At 41.5% G+C, this 18789-nt stretch overlaps 1 protein-coding gene across 1 annotated transcript in view; it reads right to left on the bottom strand.

The window, feature by feature from the left end:
• Window positions 1–299: 299 nt before the first annotated feature.
• The window catches only part of LOC124413229 (D-beta-hydroxybutyrate dehydrogenase, mitochondrial), a 44450-nt gene continuing 25960 nt past the window's right edge, over window positions 300–18789 (bottom strand). The window contains exons 2-6 of the mRNA XM_046893678.1: window positions 3660–3909; window positions 3351–3579; window positions 2026–2178; window positions 992–1193; window positions 300–840 (exon numbers count right to left, since the gene is read on the bottom strand). Of these exons, the coding sequence (XP_046749634.1) occupies window positions 672–840; window positions 992–1193; window positions 2026–2178; window positions 3351–3579; window positions 3660–3866 (960 nt within the window). The 5' untranslated portion in view covers window positions 3867–3909 and the 3' untranslated portion in view covers window positions 300–671. The remainder of the gene's footprint in view (window positions 841–991; window positions 1194–2025; window positions 2179–3350; window positions 3580–3659; window positions 3910–18789) is intronic.

Below are 18789 nucleotides of genomic sequence, written 5' to 3'. Positions count from 1 at the left end.
AACTTTATATGTGTATTATTAACAACAAAAAAAAACGGTCATTACAGTATTATAACGGTTGATATTACATATACGTACATACAATAACATAATTACATATTTTACACGTGTCTCGAGGGGGGATGCATACCGCAAAAGGGATTTTATAGAGCGATAGATGCCTTTTGACGGATTTTTGTACAGCGTGATCTATTCAGAGCAATTTTTTACCCCTTTTCAACTCAAATGATATCAAAGCAAGGGTCTGTCTTATCGCCAACCTCCGAAATATCAAAATTACATGTCGCGAGTCATCCTTCTCTGAATTCAGAAATATGAGACCGATTTATACTTATTCTAATCACAATATTTGTGATAATTTTCCTTAAGTATATTTCAAAACATTTACACTGAAAATTATAAAAATCTTCTATGATTACGCGGATCTTGATCCTGTATTTTTCGACACTTCGAAAATTGGCAATAGACTAAATAACCGAACGTCCGATTATATTCTCTGTTCCATTCTCTCCTTAATGCCCTTTTGCAGGTTCGAACATACCCCCTCGATAGATCTGGGGTTACAGTAGCGTTACTATTAATTATGGCCGTATCATTAGTAACCGCGAACTGGCGCGTTGTCGTTTGAAATTCGAAAATTCGAAGGTGATTAGTAAAAAAGAAATTGAAATTCAGTCGGATCCAAACAGACAGAAGCTCCGTGATTTTGAAGCCATGTTGTAAGATGGAAGTGGACAAGGGGAACCCAACGCTGGCGCCAACGAGTGCCGGATTGCTTTCGTTGGCAAAGGAGCAGTCCACGTACCTTCCGCGCCCTTTGCTCCAGATTCCACGTCAATTCTGAAAGATTAAAAATATGTATAATGACGATAAAAAGTATAACATTATGCGCTGTGCATACACAAATAAAATTCGCCGGCTGGTATGCTGCAGTTCGTTTGCCAAGTCCTTAGAGCACACCAACGCACGCGATTTGAGTGATTCAATCTACCTTTTGAGGATGGGTGGTCCGTAGAGAACGAGAGGGTTGATTGGGGGCGGCTTCAAGAGGACGACCGATACTCCGGACGTCAGGAGTTCCGCCCTTAGCGCCTCGGCTGCACCCTCGACGCCTCGCCGGGACGCGCTGTAGGCGACCAAGCCAGGTGCCCTCGAAAATGTGGCCTCGGAGTCACCGAGCAGAACGATGCGACCTTTAATTAACGAAAAAACGAATTATTCGCACTGTGTTAAGCATCCGGTTACCAAACTGCGCGTTAAATTTTATTTTATCACGTATAGCGAGTATCACCAATGCGCTTGTTCGGCTTCCGGCGTTGAAGGTTTTCATTTTTTATCAAACTTTGAAGGACAGGTCGAAGAGGTCTCTACTTTGGTTCGTACGACGAATTGATTCATGAGCGGTTATTGTATGTACTTATCCGCGATCTTTTTCGTTCAAAGTATATTCCTAGTCGAAAATGGTACGAACAAGGAAAACTCGTCCCGATTCCCTAGCTCAATTTAAAATACCTATTACGTACCACAAGTGGAAAATGATTGCTCTGCATTTCAACTGAAAGTATTTGATAGAATCTCGTTTAGAAAATTAACAATAATTAGCAATCTTCGTTAATACATGTTAAACGAAACGTCGGCGAAGAAGGCTAATCGCACGAAACTTAGATGTAGAAAGAAGTCGATTCGTTCTTCATGTATATTTATCACTGAGATCTAATCATCGGAATGTTAATTCTGAAAATAGTTATTCACGTAAGTGAAACAGCACGAACAGTAGTGTTATAATAATATCGTAGGTATGTTTTATCGCCATGTAAGATCTGACGGCGAGTACAGAGTATCCCGGTGTGCGCCCATAGTTATTCCACGCAATTACAAAGACAAAAGAAACAGAAAAACGCAGTACTAACGACAGTCTTATCTACTTTCTGCCTGGACATGAAACAACGCCGCGAATCTTTCTCTACGTCGACATTCTCTTCCTTGCAGCTGCGCTTGAAATGACTTTTTTCAGGTTTACCGCACCTCTTTTAGCACGCAGCAACGGAATAAAGGCTCTAGCTGTCCTCAACGGGGCCACCAGATTGTGTCGAAGCATGCATTCCCAGGCTGAGCTTTCCTGCCGCTCGATCACACCCGCTAAAGCGAGTCCTCCTGTATGCACAACCGCCCACAGTCCTGAAAAACGGTTATTATTTATTAAAATAATAATTATAACAAATAATACTCCGAAATTATGCAATCAGAGCCGAAACTCTAAGATTACTGGTCAGTAACGTAGCCACTACCATTTCCGGTTCGTTTATACTGAAAAAATTTGCTAAATCTTGTCCATGATACACCTAAACTCATGAACATAATTCATACCTTATAACTGTGAACTGACAGATATCTTTTTGAAATTGACTTCTTTTTAGTACGGTTGATAGATAGATACTGTGATATCGCTGTACCTATTAGGGTAAGATGGGAAGCGCGGTAAAAAAAATGTTATGGTGGTATCACATAATAAAAGTGAAGTAGCGATCTACGATCAAAAAGTTAGCGAAGCGGCAATTCGGCGCGGAAGTTTCTTCAGCCGAATTTCATCCGAATCTGCAGGAGAATTGGCTACACGTAGTATAGCTTGCCGTTAACAAGACTGCTGCACGAGAAATGTCGCGAAACTGATTTTCTACGGCAAACTTGTCCATGCAGACAGAGCGGAGAAAGTTCGCCGAACAAACAACATGAAGAGAGGATTGAAGAAAAAAAAGAAAGGTTATATACCTTCGCGTGGCTCGAGAGACAAACTTGTGTCAAAGTTACAAATCTCTTTATACGGACGTTTTGCAAAGATACACATGATCGTTGAAACGATTGAAAAGAGCGACGAAGTGCTTGAGAGAGAAAGAGAGAGAGAGAGAGAGAGAGAGAGAAGGTATTTTATTATAACAGGGTGGACACCCCAGAGTATAAAATGAGCAAGATGCAATGTAACAGATTTAGAAAATAGCTTAAAGTAATTTAAAGCTTGTGTGAGATTACAAAAGTTGTCGAGGATATGGGAATTATAAGAATTAGACTGTGAGAATTAATTTAAGAATATGGGAAGTCACAAAAATTGCCAAAGATATAAGGCTTATAAAAAATTATAAATGAAGGTTTACAAACATTCAAACATGATACATCAGAGTGAGAGTGAAAGAAATGTATTAAACACAAAGTTTGCTCAACTCATGATGCATCGAGGGTGAAAGTTATACGTATAACGTATGAATGAGAGTAAAAGAGAAAATTGCATGTGCTGTGCAGGAATGAAAAAGGCAAGTGAAGGCAAAGAATTTCCCCGATGAAATCAAATCCCTCACCGTCTTCTCCGGCCGGAAGTCTGGCTCTCACCGCGTCCAGACAGGCGTGGAGGCTGTCCTCCCTGGTTGGGTCAAGCTCCAAGGGGACGATCTGTCCCTGGGCAAGGGCCACCGCACCGTCCTCGGCTATTTCCGTCAAAGCGGGTTCCTTTTTCCGCTGATCGTCGAGCGCCCGGATGATCTTGGCCGACGGGGATGACCCCTCAGGCTCCAGCAGCCCGGCGAACACCTGCGGGACGGCAGGTTATTCAACCATCGTTACGCGATCCATTACCATAATCGAATGACATATTGACCCGATATTCCCACCTTGTATCCCGCCTCGGCCAGGGCGATGGCAATCTGGAGTCCAACGCTGTTATCGCAGCTCGTCACCAGCACGTACCTCTTGCTCCTGACGTCAAACTCATTCGAGGCGTTCCGCGACTGCCTGACCAGGTAGGCGAGGAGGGCCGCGACTATGGAACACAAGGCGAGGATCTGCAGGGCCAGCATGGCCCCGGTTGCTGGGTCCATCGGCGTTGGCTATCTCTGAAGACTAGCAGCTGGAGGAGTACATCTGTTCAACGAGACAAAGAAGAAAGGGAACTATTAGTTCTGGTCGGAAAAAACAGTAATTACGCATTTAATATCTACGACAATTTGTTATGGTGCGGAGAGGATCGGAGACGTTTGGAGTATAGCAGTTGGCATTTGAAAGTGTTTACAGATGATCTGCACGCTGCACGCGATCTACTTTTAACTTTTCATCAAACCGTTGGAAATTATCTCTGCGATTTGCCCAGGATGGTAATACCGATTTACGTTTATCTTATACTCTCCACGTGGCCGAAGACAGGTGATTATTTACTAATTTCTACGAAGCCGCAGGTGTTCTCTGACGTAAGGCACAACGTTGGTGGGCGAGTGTCTGTGGTGGTTGTGATACGGCACGTACCTTGTTCTTATTGACATCCCAACACGCAACTACATTATTCGCAAGCTATACCAAACGATTGACTGAATGGGTAATTTGCCAAGTTTTGAAGAGTATCGAATGAATATGCGGCCCTGACAAAGTACGAAGAATCAGTTTGTCGTGATTTGACTGCTCATGCTACGAAAGAAATTCTCCAATCATTGTGAACTTCGGAGAGAAAGCAAATCTCTATCCACTGACATCGATCACGTAATTGCATTTTTATCCGAACCGTCGACCGCTAGTCAATCGAAGAATGGATGAAGTACACTGTGGATGCCTCTTCGTTTTCACATTGAAAGTGAACTGTTAGCGGTTCGACGACGCTTGTCCGCTCGCCTTTCTAAATATCTAAAATTTGAAATCCAGCGATTAGAATAGTGATGCGGGCGGCAAATCATATGGTGGCTATATACCTATATACGCCCCATAGCCGTATAATGCAGGTCGCTGTAATGCAGTTGGCGCATCGGTCACGCTACTGAGCAAATGCTTCGTGCTGCAATCTTAATTGAACGAGGAATGTATTTCACGGTACGATGACCCCGTGATTTTCGCCCGTAGTTGCACAGTTTCGAACAACGTTACGCTCCCTCGCCGCATCAGCATTCAGGCTGCAGTCGCGAAACCGTGATCTAGATACCCGAAGCTCTTAAGTAATTATGCGATGATCCCGATATCGCAAATCGATTCCATTTCGCAAGCGAAGCATACAAATCGTGACATTGATAGATGAACGACTAGAGATTTGCGAACGTACCTTTAAAAAATTATGTCTTCGGCTAGAATATTTTATGTGACATAATACAAGTGGGAATAACGTTGGAAAAGTGAATATTACGTTATTCGAATTTGGGAGATCAACTCTTCGAAAGCTCAAGTCATAGACTACAAAATCAGGGGGTTATGAAAGATTACTGCAACATTAACGCAACGTACATTTATGACTACGATTATGCTCTTCCAGCCCGACGTCACAATAAATTAATCAACATTGATAATAAGTATGCTTATTTATTCATTTATTTAGCCCAACATTCAAACCTAACTCAAGGCAAACTGTATTCCACCAATGCGACATCGGAGCACGTACATACTACGGAAAAATAAGTAGGTACAACTCCAATGCCTAATATTATATCAGCTAAGACGAATCAGTAGAGTACTTAGCGCTGCGGAAATGGTATGTTTTGCAACAAGTGGACAAAAGTGACGATTCTGATAGAGTATGAAGTTAGCGGATATCACACGAATTCGTTATCAGAATCGTCATTGTCCACAAGTTACACATAATATTTTTCCGAATAAAAATATAAAATCGAGCGATTTCCCGTAAATCTCAGTTAATTTACGATTACGGTCAAAAATGATAGGATGAAACGAACAAACAAGAATGTAGATTCAAAAACGAAAAATTTTGAGTAACATTCAAAATTTGAATGCTACAACAATTTTAACTCTTGTATAAGAGAACAGTAGAATTGTTTTTCATATTCTTCTGCATTCTCTGTATTTCGACAATTCATTTTTACTTCCAGCCTTTTATTTCTTTACTTATTTATTTACTGTTATTTTTCTTTTCTTTTCTCTCTAGCTTAAGTCGTTTTTAGCAGCAAAAGTTGAATATACCTTTTTTCAATTTTACTTAATTGTCATACATTATTTATTTTTGAGACGTTTGCATTCCGATTTGATTTATTTTCTGGATCGATCTAATTTTATTTTGCAGTAAACTCTCCAAAAAGTGCATGAAACAGGAACGTTCGAACAGTTCAGAATTAATCAAGTGTAATAAATTCTCACACTGACGAGATTGGATGTTAACGAATCATATTGTCATGAAAGTTTGAACAGTGCCAGCGGTGACGAAATATCTAAGGAAGTTACAAATGTTTGGAACGACTTCTTTTCAATCGCGTGAGTTTTCCTTTCAGGATTGAGTCCAACGACCGTTTCTAGACTAATTGGACCTCGAGAATTGCAGAAAAGTAACTCAGAGCGACAAAGGTCCAACGGCTAAGAAAATCCAAAATTAAGACGGCAATATTCGTTCATATGTTTATTTAATTCTAGGTTTTGTTGAGTTGTAGCAATACAACAGAATATCATACGTATGGACATCTGCAGAGCTGAATAATACTATCTTGTATACCATTTTTTTACATTTTACTCAAGCTGATATACATTGCACTTGATTTGACTCGGAATCTAGTGGGATTTCTGTGAAACTAAGATCATTTTTTGAATTTATTTGTGTTTTGCACTCCAATGATATGTTGAGAGTACCTGAGTAACGTACAATACACTGACACCCGTACCCTTGTACTAGATTTAAGGCATATTAAATAAACTCGAACCGAACTGCAACTAAACCTTTGTGACTATGAATGATTTATTTTTCTTCTTAACCTGTTTGTAAATCTATTGCAAACTGAACGTTTTTCGGCCGTAACGTCTTATCCAAGGTCTGCAGCGAATCGTAATTGGGCACAACAGATTCCTCTGGCAATATCGTAGGAATTCAAATCGTCAACGTTTGCATAGAAAATCCAGAAGGCCAGTGCTCTATTCGATTGTTCAATCCTTCGTCTATTTGAAAGAATCAATTTCTCATGGACTCTTCTGACCAATCAAACCCCAGGGACGAAGATATTACAACAAAGAAAGCGCATAAAAAGTAAAAAAGGAATAAGGGATGAAATTCTTCCGTTTTTCGGCTGTGACTTTTCATATATTGCTCGCAGGGTAACGGGTCTAAGCCCATTCTGTTTCTGTCGCGGAATAACGTACGAAAAGTGCTTCAGGAAATTGCTTGCAGCATTTTTCAGATTCGTCAAAAATTTGTCTAGATTCCAAAGGGGTTAGCATTGCTTGTTTTGCGATTTTTAGAGCTGAAAATTTCTGATCTTCGAATTGATTTGTGTGACCGTTTCTAGGCTAATTGGAACCCCAGAAACTCGAAAAACACATTAAAACAAGCGTAGGACAAACAGCAGAGAAATGACGATGAAAATCTGCAGTTTTTTGGCTGTAACTTTTGATCCGTTGCTCGCAGCGTATTGGGACCACGCTCGATCGATTTCTCTCGCGAAATTACGTCGGAATAAAGTCCTAAAGAATTAATTGCAGCAGTTTTCAAAGTCGTCGAAATTTTCGCCAAAAATCAAAAGGGGTTAGCCTTACTTTTTTCGTGATTTTTTGAGCTGAAAATTTCTGGTCTCCGAATTGATTCGTATGACCGTTTCTCGGTTGATTGGAACCCCAGGAACTCAAAAAACACATTAAAAAAAGCGTAAGACTAACAGCAAAGAAATGACGATGGAAATATGCAGTTTTTTGGCTGTAACTTTTGATCGGTTCCTTGCAGCGTATTGGGACTGCGGTCAATCGATATTTCTCGCGAAATTACGTCGGAATAGTGCCCTCAAAAATTAATTGCAGCACTTTTCAAAGTCGTCGAAATTTTTACCAATAATGCACAGGGGTTAGCCTTGGATTTTTTTTGGCCGAAAAATCTCTTGTTCCGGAATCGATTTGTATGACCATCTCTAGAGTAATTCGACCCCCAGGAACTCAGAAAACACATGAAAAAGAGCGTAGGACCATCAGCAGAGAAATGACGGTGAAAATCTGCAGTTTTTCGGCTGTAACTTTACAGGTGTTGCTCGCAGCGCATTGGGACTACGATCAATCGATTTCCCTCGCAAAATTACGTCGGAATAGTGCCCTCAAAAATTAATTGCAGCACTTTTCAAAGTCGTCGAAATTTTCACCAAAAATGCAAAGGGGTTAGCCTTGGATTTTTTTTGGCCGAAAAATCTTTTGTTCCGGAATCGATTTGTATGACCATCTCTAGAGTAATTCGACCCCCAGGAACTCAGAAAACACATGAAAAAGAGCGTAGGACCATCAGCAGAGAAATGACGGTGAAAATCTGCAGTTTTTCGGCTGTAACTTTACAGGTGTTGCTCGCAGCGCATTGGGACTACGATCAATCGATTTCCCTCGCAAAATTACGTCGGAATAGTGCCCTCAAAAATTAATTGCAGCACTTTTCAAAGTCGTCGAAATTTTCACCAAAAATGCAAAGGGGTTAGCCTTGGATTTTTTTTGGCCGAAAAATCTTTTGTTCCGGAATCGATTTGTATGACCATCTCTAGAGTAATTCGACCCCCAGGAACTCAGAAAACACATGAAAAAGAGCGTAGGACCATCAGCAGAGAAATGACGGTGAAAATCTGCAGTTTTTCGGCTGTAACTTTACAAGTGTTGCTCGCAGCGCATTGGGACTGCGATCAATCGATTTCTCTCGCAAAATTACGTCGGAATAGTGCCCTCAAAAATTAATTGCAGCACTTTTCAAAGTCGTCGAAATTTTCACCAAAAATGCAAAGGGGTCAGCCTTGGATTTTTTTTGGCCGAAAAATCTTTTGTTCCGGAATCGATTTGTATGACCATCTCTAGAGTAATTCGACCCCCAGGAACTCAGAAAACACATGAAAAAGAGCGTAGGACCATCAGCAGAGAAATGACGGTGAAAATCTGCAGTTTTTCAGCTGTAACTTTACAAGTGTTGCTCGCAGCGCATTGGGACTGCGATCAATCGATTTCTCTCGCAAAATTACGTCGGAATAGTGCCCTCAAAAATTAATTGCAGCACTTTTCAAAGTCGTCGAAATTTTCACCAAAAATGCAAAGGGGTTAGCCTTGGATTTTTTTTGGCCGAAAAATCTTTTGTTCCGGAATCGATTTGTATGACCATCTCTAGAGTAATTCGACCCCCAGGAACTCAGAAAACACATGAAAAAGAGCGTAGGACCATCAGCAGAGAAATGACGGTGAAAATCTGCAGTTTTTCGGCTGTAACTTTACAAGTGTTGCTCGCAGCGCATTGGGACTGCGATCAATCGATTTCTCTCGCAAAATTACGTCGGAATAGTGCCCTCAAAAATTAATTGCAGCACTTTTCGAAGTCGTCGAAATTTTCACCAAAAATGCAAAGGGGTTAGCCTTGGATTTTTTTTGGCCGAAAAATCTTTTGTTCCGGAATCGATTTGTATGACCATCTCTAGAGTAATTCGACCCCCAGGAACTCAGAAAACACATGAAAACGAGCGTAGGACCATCAGCAGAGAAATGACGGTGAAAATCTGCAGTTTTTCGGCTGTAACTTTACAGGTGTTGCTCGCAGCGCATTGGGACTGCGATCAATCGATTTCTCTCGCAAAATTACGTCGGAATAGTGCCCTCAAAAATTAATTGCAGCACTTTTCAAAGTCGTCGAAAATTTCACCAAAAATGCAAAGGGGTTAGCCTTGGATTTTTTTTGGCCGAAAAATCTTTTGTTCCGGAATCGATTTGTATGACCATCTCTAGAGTAATTCGACCCCCAGGAACTCAGAAAACACATGAAAAAGAGCGTAGGACCATCAGCAGAGAAATGACGGTGAAAATCTGCAGTTTTTCGGCTGTAACTTCACAAGTGTTGCTCGCAGCGCATTGGGACTGCGATCAATCGATTTCTCTCGCAAAATTACGTCGGAATAGTGCCCTCAAAAATTAATTGCAGCACTTTTCAAAGTCGTCGAAATTTTCACCAAAAATGCAAAGGGGTTAGCCTTGGATTTTTTTTTGGCCAAAAAATCTTTTGTTCCGGAATCGATTTGTATGACCATCTCTAGAGTAATTCGACCCCCAGGAACTCAGAAAACACATGAAAAAGAGCGTAGGACCATCAGCAGAGAAATGACGGTGAAAATCTGCAGTTTTTCGGCTGTAACTTTACAGGTGTTGCTCGCAGCGCATTGGGACTGCGATAAATCGATTTCTCTCGCAAAATTACGTCGGAATAGTGCCCTCAAAAATTAATTGCAGCACTTTTCAAAGTCGTCGAAATTTTCACCAAAAATGCAAAGGGGTTAGCCTTGGATTTTTTTTGGCCGAAAAATCTTTTGTTCCGGAATCGATTTGTATGACCATCTCTAGAGTAATTCGACCCCCAGGAACTCAGAAAACACATGAAAAAGAGCGTAGGACCATCAGCAGAGAAATGACGGTGAAAATCTGCAGTTTTTCGGCTGTAACTTTACAGGTGTTGCTCGCAGCGCATTGGGACTGCGATCAATCGATTTCTCTCGCAAAATTACGTCGGAATAGTGCCCTCAAAAATTAATTGCAGCACTTTTCAAAGTCGTCGAAATTTTCACCAAAAATGCAAAGGGGTTAGCCTTGGATTTTTTTTGGCCGAAAAATCTTTTGTTCCGGAATCGATTTGTATGACCATCTCTAGAGTAATTCGACCCCCAGGAACTCAGAAAACACATGAAAAAGAGCGTAGGACCATCAGCAGAGAAATGACGGTGAAAATCTGCAGTTTTTCGGCTGTAACTTTACAGGTGTTGCTCGCAGCGCATTGGGACTGCGATCAATCGATTTCTCTCGCAAAATTACGTCGGAATAGTGCCCTCAAAAATTAATTGCAGCACTTTTCAAAGACGTCGAAATTTTCACCAAAAATGCAAAGGGTCTAGCCTTGGATTTTTTTTGGCCGAAAAATCTTTTGTTCCGAAATCGATTTGTATGACCATCTCTAGAGTAATACGACCCCCAGGAACTCAGAAAACACATGAAAAAGAGCGTAGGACCATCAGCAGAGAAATGACGGTGAAAATCTGCAGTTTTTCGGCTGTAACTTTACAGGTGTTGCTCGCAGCGCATTGGGACTGCGATCAATCGATTTCTCTCGCAAAATTACGTCGGAATAGTGCCCTCAAAAATTAATTGCAGCACTTTTCAAAGTCGTCGAAATTTTCACCAAAAATGCAAAGGGGTTAGCCTTGGATTTTTTTTGGCCGAAAAATCTTTTGTTCCGGAATCGATTTGTATGACCATCTCTAGAGTAATTCGACCCCCAGGAACTCAGAAAACACATGAAAAAGAGCGTAGGACCATCAGCAGAGAAATGACGGTGAAAATCTGCAGTTTTTCGGCTGTAACATTACAGGTGTTGCTCGCAGCGCATTGGGACTGCGATCAATCGATTTCTCTCGCAAAATTACGTCGGAATAGTGCCCTCAAAAATTAATTGCAGCACTTTTCAAAGTCGTCGAAATTTTCACCAAAAATGCAAAGGGGTTAGCCTTGGATTTTTTTTGGCCGAAAAATCTTTTGTTCCGGAATCGATTTGTATGACCATCTCTAGAGTAATTCGACCCCCAGGAACTCAGAAAACACATGAAAAAGAGCGTAGGACCATCAGCAGAGAAATGACGGTGAAAATCTGCAGTTTTTCGGCTGTAACTTTACAGGTGTTGCTCGCAGCGCATTGGGACTGCGATCAATCGATTTCTCTCGCAAAATTACGTCGGAATAGTGCCCTCAAAAATTAATTGCAGCACTTTTCAAAGTCGTCGAAATTTTCACCAAAAATGCAAAGGGGTTAGCCTTGGATTTTTTTTGGCCGAAAAATCTTTTGTTCCGGAATCGATTTGTATGACCATCTCTAGAGTAATTCGACCCCCAGGAACTCAGAAAACACATGAAAAAGAGCGTAGGACCATCAGCAGAGAAATGACGGTGAAAATCTGCAGTTTTTCGGCTGTAACTTTACAGGTGTTGCTCGCAGCGCATTGGGACTGCGATCAATCGATTTCTCTCGCAAAATTACGTCGGAATAGTGCCCTCAAAAATTAATTGCAGCACTTTTCAAAGACGTCGAAATTTTCACCAAAAATGCAAAGGGTCTAGCCTTGGATTTTTTTTGGCCGAAAAATCTTTTGTTCCGAAATCGATTTGTATGACCATCTCTAGAGTAATTCGACCCCCAGGAACTCAGAAAACACATGAAAAAGAGCGTAGGACCATCAGCAGAGAAATGACGGTGAAAATCTGCAGTTTTTCGGCTGTAACTTTACAGGTGTTGCTCGCAGCGCATTGGGACTGCGATCAATCGATTTCTCTCGCAAAATTACGTCGGAATAGTGCCCTCAAAAATTAATTGCAGCACTTTTCAAAGTCGTCGAAATTTTCACCAAAAATGCAAAGGGGTTAGCCTTGGATTTTTTTTGGCCGAAAAATCTTTTGTTCCGGAATCGATTTGTATGACCATCTCTAGAGTAATTCGACCCCCAGGAACTCAGAAAACACATGAAAAAGAGCGTAGGACCATCAGCAGAGAAATGACGGTGAAAATCTGCAGTTTTTCGGCTGTAACTTTACAGGTGTTGCTCGCAGCGCATTGGGACTGCGATCAATCGATTTCTCTCGCAAAATTACGTCGGAATAGTGCCCTCAAAAATTAATTGCAGCACTTTTCAAAGTCGTCGAAATTTTCACCAAAAATGCAAAGGGGTTAGCCTTGGATTTTTTTTGGCCGAAAAATCTTTTGTTCCGGAATCGATTTGTATGACCATCTCTAGAGTAATTCGACCCTCAGGAACTCAGAAAACACATAAAAAAGAGCGTAGGACCATCTACAGAGAAATGACGGTGAAAATCTGCAGTTTTTCGGCTGTAACTTTACAGGTGTTGCTCGCAGCGCATTGGAACTGCGATTAATCGATTTCTCTCGCAAAATTACGACGGAATAGTGCCCTCAAAAATTAATTGCAGCACTTTTCAAAGTCGTCGAAATTTTCACCAAAAATGCAAAGGGGTTAGCCTTGGATTTTTTTTGGCCGAAAAATCTTTTGTTCCGGAATCGATTTGTATGACCATCTCTAGAGTAATTCGACCCCCAGGAACTCAGAAAACACATGAAAAAGAGCGTAGGACCATCAGCAGAGAAATGACGGTGAAAATCTGCAGTTTTTCGGCTGTAACTTTACAGGTGTTGCTCGCAGCGCATTGGGACTGCGATCAATCGATTTCTCTCGCAAAATTACGTCGGAATAGTGCCCTCAAAAATTAATTGCAGCACTTTTCAAAGTCGTCGAAATTTTCACCAAAAATGCAAAGGGGTTAGCCTTGGATTTTTTTTGGCCGAAAAATCTTTTGTTCCGGAATCGATTTGTATGACCATCTCTAGAGTAATTCGACCCCCAGGAACTCAGAAAACACATGAAAAAGAGCGTAGGACCATCAGCAGAGAAATGACGGTGAAAATCTGCAGTTTTTCGGCTGTAACTTCACAAGTGTTGCTCGCAGCGCATTGGGACTGCGATCAATCGATTTCTCTCGCAAAATTACGTCGGAATAGTGCCCTCAAAAAATAATTGCAGCACTTTTCAAAGTCGTCGAAATTTTCACCAAAAATGCAAAGGGGTTAGCCTCGGATTTTTTTTTGGCCAAAAAATCTTTTGTTCCGGAATCGATTTGTATGACCATCTCTAGAGTAATTCGACCCCCAGGAACTCAGAAAACACATGAAAAAGAGCGTAGGACCATCAGCAGAGAAATGACGGTGAAAATCTGCAGTTTTTCGGCTGTAACTTTACAGGTGTTGCTCGCAGCGCATTGGGACAGCGATCAATCGATTTCTCTCGCAAAATTACGTCGGAATAGTGCCCTCAAAAATTAATTGCAGCACTTTTCAAAGTCGTCGAAATTTTCACCAAAAATGCAAAGGGGTTAGCCTTGGATTTTTTTTGGCCGAAAAATCTTTTGTTCCGGAATCGATTTGTATGACCATCTCTAGAGTAATTCGACCCCCAGGAACTCAGAAAACACATGAAAAAGAGCGTAGGACCATCAGCAGAGAAATGACGGTGAAAATCTGCAGTTTTTCGGCTGTAACTTTACAGGTGTTGCTCGCAGCGCATTGGGACTGCGATCAATCGATTTCTGTCGCAAAATTACGTCGGAATAGTGCCCTCAAAAATTAATTGCAGCACTTTTCAAAGTCGTCGAAATTTTCACCAAAAATGCAAAGGGGTTAGCCTTGGATTTTTTTTGGCCGAAAAATCTTTTGTTCCGGAATCGATTTGTATGACCATCTCTAGAGTAATTCGACCCCCAGGAACTCAGAAAACACATGAAAAAGAGCGTAGGACCATCAGCAGAGAAATGACGGTGAAAATCTGCAGTTTTTCGGCTGTAACTTTACAGGTGTTGCTCGCAGCGCATTGGGACTGCGATAAATCGATTTCTCTCGCAAAATTACGTCGGAATAGTGCCCTTAAAAATTAATTGCAGCACTTTTCAAAGTCGTCGAAATTTTCACCAAAAATGCAAAGGGGTTAGCCTTGGATTTTTTTTGGCCGAAAAATCTTTTGTTCCGGAATCGATTTGTATGACCATCTCTAGAGTAATTCGACCCCCAGGAACTCAGAAAACACATGAAAAAGAGCGTAGGACCATCAGCAGAGAAATGACGGTGAAAATCTGCAGTTTTTCGGCTGTAACTTTACAGGTGTTGCTCGCAGCGCATTGGGACTGCGATCAATCGATTTCTCTCGCAAAATTACGTCGGAATAGTGCCCTCAAAAATCAATTGCAGCACTTTTCAAAGTCGTCGAAATCTTCACCAAAAATGCAAAGGGGTGAGCCTTGGATTTTTTTTGGCCGAAAAATCTTTTGTTCCGGAATCGATTTGTATGACCATCTCTAGAGTGATTCGACCCCCAGGAACTCAGAAAACACATGAAAAAGAGCGTAGGACCATCAGCAGAGAAATGACGGTGAAAATCTGCAGTTTTTCGGCTGTAACTTTACAGGTGTTGCTCGCAGCGCATTGGGACTGCGATCAATCGATTTCTCTCGCAAAATTACGTCGGAATAGTGCCCTCAAAAATTAATTGCAGCACTTTTCAAAGTCGTCGAAATTTTCACCAAAAATGCAAAGGGGTTAGCCTTGGATTTTTTTTGGCCGAAAAATCTTTTGTTCCGGAATCGATTTGTATGACCATCTCTAGAGTAATTCGACCCCCAGGAACTCAGAAAACACATGAAAAAGAGCGTAGGACCATCAGCAGAGAAATGACGGTGAAAATCTGCAGTTTTTCGGCTGTAACTTTACAGGTGTTGCTCGCAGCGCATTGGGACTGCGATCAATCGATTTCTCTCGCAAAATTACGTCGGAATAGTGCCCTCAAAAATTAATTGCAGCACTTTTCAAAGTCGTCGAAATTTTCACCAAAAATGCAAAGGGGTTAGCCTTGGATTTTTTTTGGCCGAAAAATCTTTTGTTCCGGAATCGATTTGTATGACCATCTCTAGAGTAATTCGACCCCCAGGAACTCAGAAAACACATGAAAAAGAGCGTAGGACCATCAGCAGAGAAATGACGGTGAAAATCTGCAGTTTTTCGGCTGTAACTTTACAGGTGTTGCTCGCAGCGCATTGGGACTGCGATCAATCGATTTCTCTCGCAAAATTACGTCGGAATAGTGCCCTCAAAAATTAATTGCAGCACTTTTCAAAGTCGTCGAAATTTTCACCAAAAATGCAAAGGGGTTAGCCTTGGATTTTTTTTGGCCGAAAAATCTTTTGTTCCGGAATCGATTTGTATGACCATCGCTAGAGTAATTCAACCCCCAGGAACTCAGAAAACACATGAAAAAGAGCGTAGGACCATCAGCAGAGAAATGACGGTGAAAATCTGCAGTTTTTCGGCTGTAACTTTACAGGTGTTGCTCGCAGCGCATTGGGACTGCGATCAATCGATTTCTCTCGCAAAATTACGTCGGAATAGTGCCCTCAAAAATTAATTGCAGCACTTTTCAAAGTCGTCGAAATTTTCACCAAAAATGCAAAGGGGTTAGCCTTGGATTTTTTTTGGCCGAAAAATCTTTTGTTCCGGAATCGATTTGTATGACCATCTCTAGAGTAATTCGACCCCCAGGAACTCAGAAAACACATGAAAAAGAGCGTAGGACCATCAGCAGAGAAATGACGGTGAAAATCTGCAGTTTTTCGGCTGTAACTTCACAAGTGTTGCTCGCAGCGCATTGGGACTGCGATCAATCGATTTCTCTCGCAAAATTACGTCGGAATAGTGCCCTCAAAAAATAATTGCAGCACTTTTCAAAGTCGTCGAAATTTTCACCAAAAATGCAAAGGGGTTAGCCTCGGATTTTTTTTTGGCCAAAAAATCTTTTGTTCCGGAATCGATTTGTATGACCATCTCTAGAGTAATTCGACCCCCAGGAACTCAGAAAACACATGAAAAAGAGCGTAGGACCATCAGCAGAGAAATGACGGTGAAAATCTGCAGTTTTTCGGCTGTAACTTCACAAGTGTTGCTCGCAGCGCATTGGGACTGCGATCAATCGATTTCTCTCGCAAAATTACGTCGGAATAGTGCCCTCAAAAAATAATTGCAGCACTTTTCAAAGTCGTCGAAATTTTCACCAAAAATGCAAAGGGGTTAGCCTCGGATTTTTTTTTGGCCAAAAAATCTTTTGTTCCGGAATCGATTTGTATGACCATCTCTAGAGTAATTCGACCCCCAGGAACTCAGAAAACACATGAAAAAGAGCGTAGGACCATCAGCAGAGAAATGACGGTGAAAATCTGCAGTTTTTCGGCTGTAACTTTACAGGTGTTGCTCGCAGCGCATTGGGACTGCGATCAATCGATTTCTCTCGCAAAATTACGTCGGAATAGTGCCCTCAAAAATTAATTGCAGCACTTTTCAAAGTCGTCGAAATTTTCACCAAAAATGCAAAGGGGTTAGCCTTGGATTTTTTTTGGCCGAGAAATCTTTTGTTCCGGAATCGATTTGTATGACCATCTCTAGAGTAATTCGACCCCCAGGAACTCAGAAAACACATGAAAAAGAGCGTAGGACCATCAGCAGAGAAATGACGGTGAAAATCTGCAGTTTTTCGGCTGTAACTTTACAGGTGTTGCTCGCAGCGCATTGGGACTGCGATAAATCGATTTCTCTCGCAAAATTACGTCGGAATAGTGCCCTTAAAAATTAATTGCAGCACTTTTCAAAGTCGTCGAAATTTTCACCAAAAATGCAAAGGGGTTAGCCTTGGATTTTTTTTGGCCGAAAAATCTTTTGTTCCGGAATCGATTTGTATGACCATCTCTAGAGTAATTCGACCCCCAGGAACTCAGAAAACACATGAAAAAGAGCGTAGGACCATCAGCAGAGAAATGACGGTGAAAATCTGCAGTTTTTCGGCTGTAACTTTACAGGTGTTGCTCGCAGCGCATTGGGACTGCGATCAATCGATTTCTCTCGCAAAATTACGTCGGAATAGTGCCCTCAAAAATCAATTGCAGCACTTTTCAAAGTCGTCGAAATCTTCACCAAAAATGCAAAGGGGTGAGCCTTGGATTTTTTTTGGCCGAAAAATCTTTTGTTCCGGAATCGATTTGTATGACCATCTCTAGAGTGATTCGACCCCCAGGAACTCAGAAAACACATGAAAAAGAGCGTAGGACCATCAGCAGAGAAATGACGGTGAAAATCTGCAGTTTTTCGGCTGTAACTTTACAGGTGTTGCTCGCAGCGCATTGGGACTGCGATCAATCGATTTCTCTCGCAAAATTACGTCGGAATAGTGCCCTCAAAAATTAATTGCAGCACTTTTCAAAGTCGTCGAAATTTTCACCAAAAATGCAAAGGGGTTAGCCTTGGATTTTTTTTGGCCGAAAAATCTTTTGTTCCGGAATCGATTTGTATGACCATCTCTAGAGTAATTCGACCCCCAGGAACTCAGAAAACACATGAAAAAGAGCGTAGGACCATCAGCAGAGAAATGACGGTGAAAATCTGCAGTTTTTCGGCTGTAACTTTACAGGTGTTGCTCGCAGCGCATTGGGACTGCGATCAATCGATTTCTCTCGCAAAATTACGTCGGAATAGTGCCCTCAAAAATTAATTGCAGCACTTTTCAAAGTCGTCGAAATTTTCACCAAAAATGCAAAGGGGTTAGCCTTGGATTTTTTTTGGCCGAAAAATCTTTTGTTCCGGAATCGATTTGTATGACCATCGCTAGAGTAATTCAACCCCCAGGAACTCAGAAAACACATGAAAAAGAGCGTAGGACCATCAGCAGAGAAATGACGGTGAAAATCTGCAGTTTTTCGGCTGTAACTTTACAGGTGTTGCTCGCAGCGCATTGGGACTGCGATCAATCGATTTCTCTCGCAAAATTACGTCGGAATAGTGCCCTCAAAAATTAATTGCAGCACTTTTCAAAGTCGTCGAAATTTTCACCAAAAATGCAAAGGGGTTAGCCTTGGATTTTTTTTGGCCGAGAAATCTTTTGTTCCGGAATCGATTTGTATGACCATCTCTAGAGTAATTCGACCCCCAGGAACTCAGAAAACACATGAAAAAGAGCGTAGGACCATCAGCAGAGAAATGACGGTGAAAATCTGCAGTTTTTCGGCTGTAACTTTACAGGTGTTGCTCGCAGCGCATTGGGACTGCGATAAATCGATTTCTCTCGCAAAATTACGTCGGAATAGTGCCCTTAAAAATTAATTGCAGCACTTTTCAAAGTCGTCGAAATTTTCACCAAAAATGCAAAGGGGTTAGCCTTGGATTTTTTTTGGCCGAAAAATCTTTTGTTCCGGAATCGA

This window comes from Diprion similis, chromosome 12 (assembly GCF_021155765.1).
Source record: "Diprion similis isolate iyDipSimi1 chromosome 12, iyDipSimi1.1, whole genome shotgun sequence".
In the NCBI taxonomy this organism is placed as follows: domain Eukaryota; kingdom Metazoa; phylum Arthropoda; class Insecta; order Hymenoptera; family Diprionidae; genus Diprion; species Diprion similis.
Note: the sequence above shows the minus strand (reverse complement) of the source record. Positions and strands in the feature narration are given on the sequence as shown.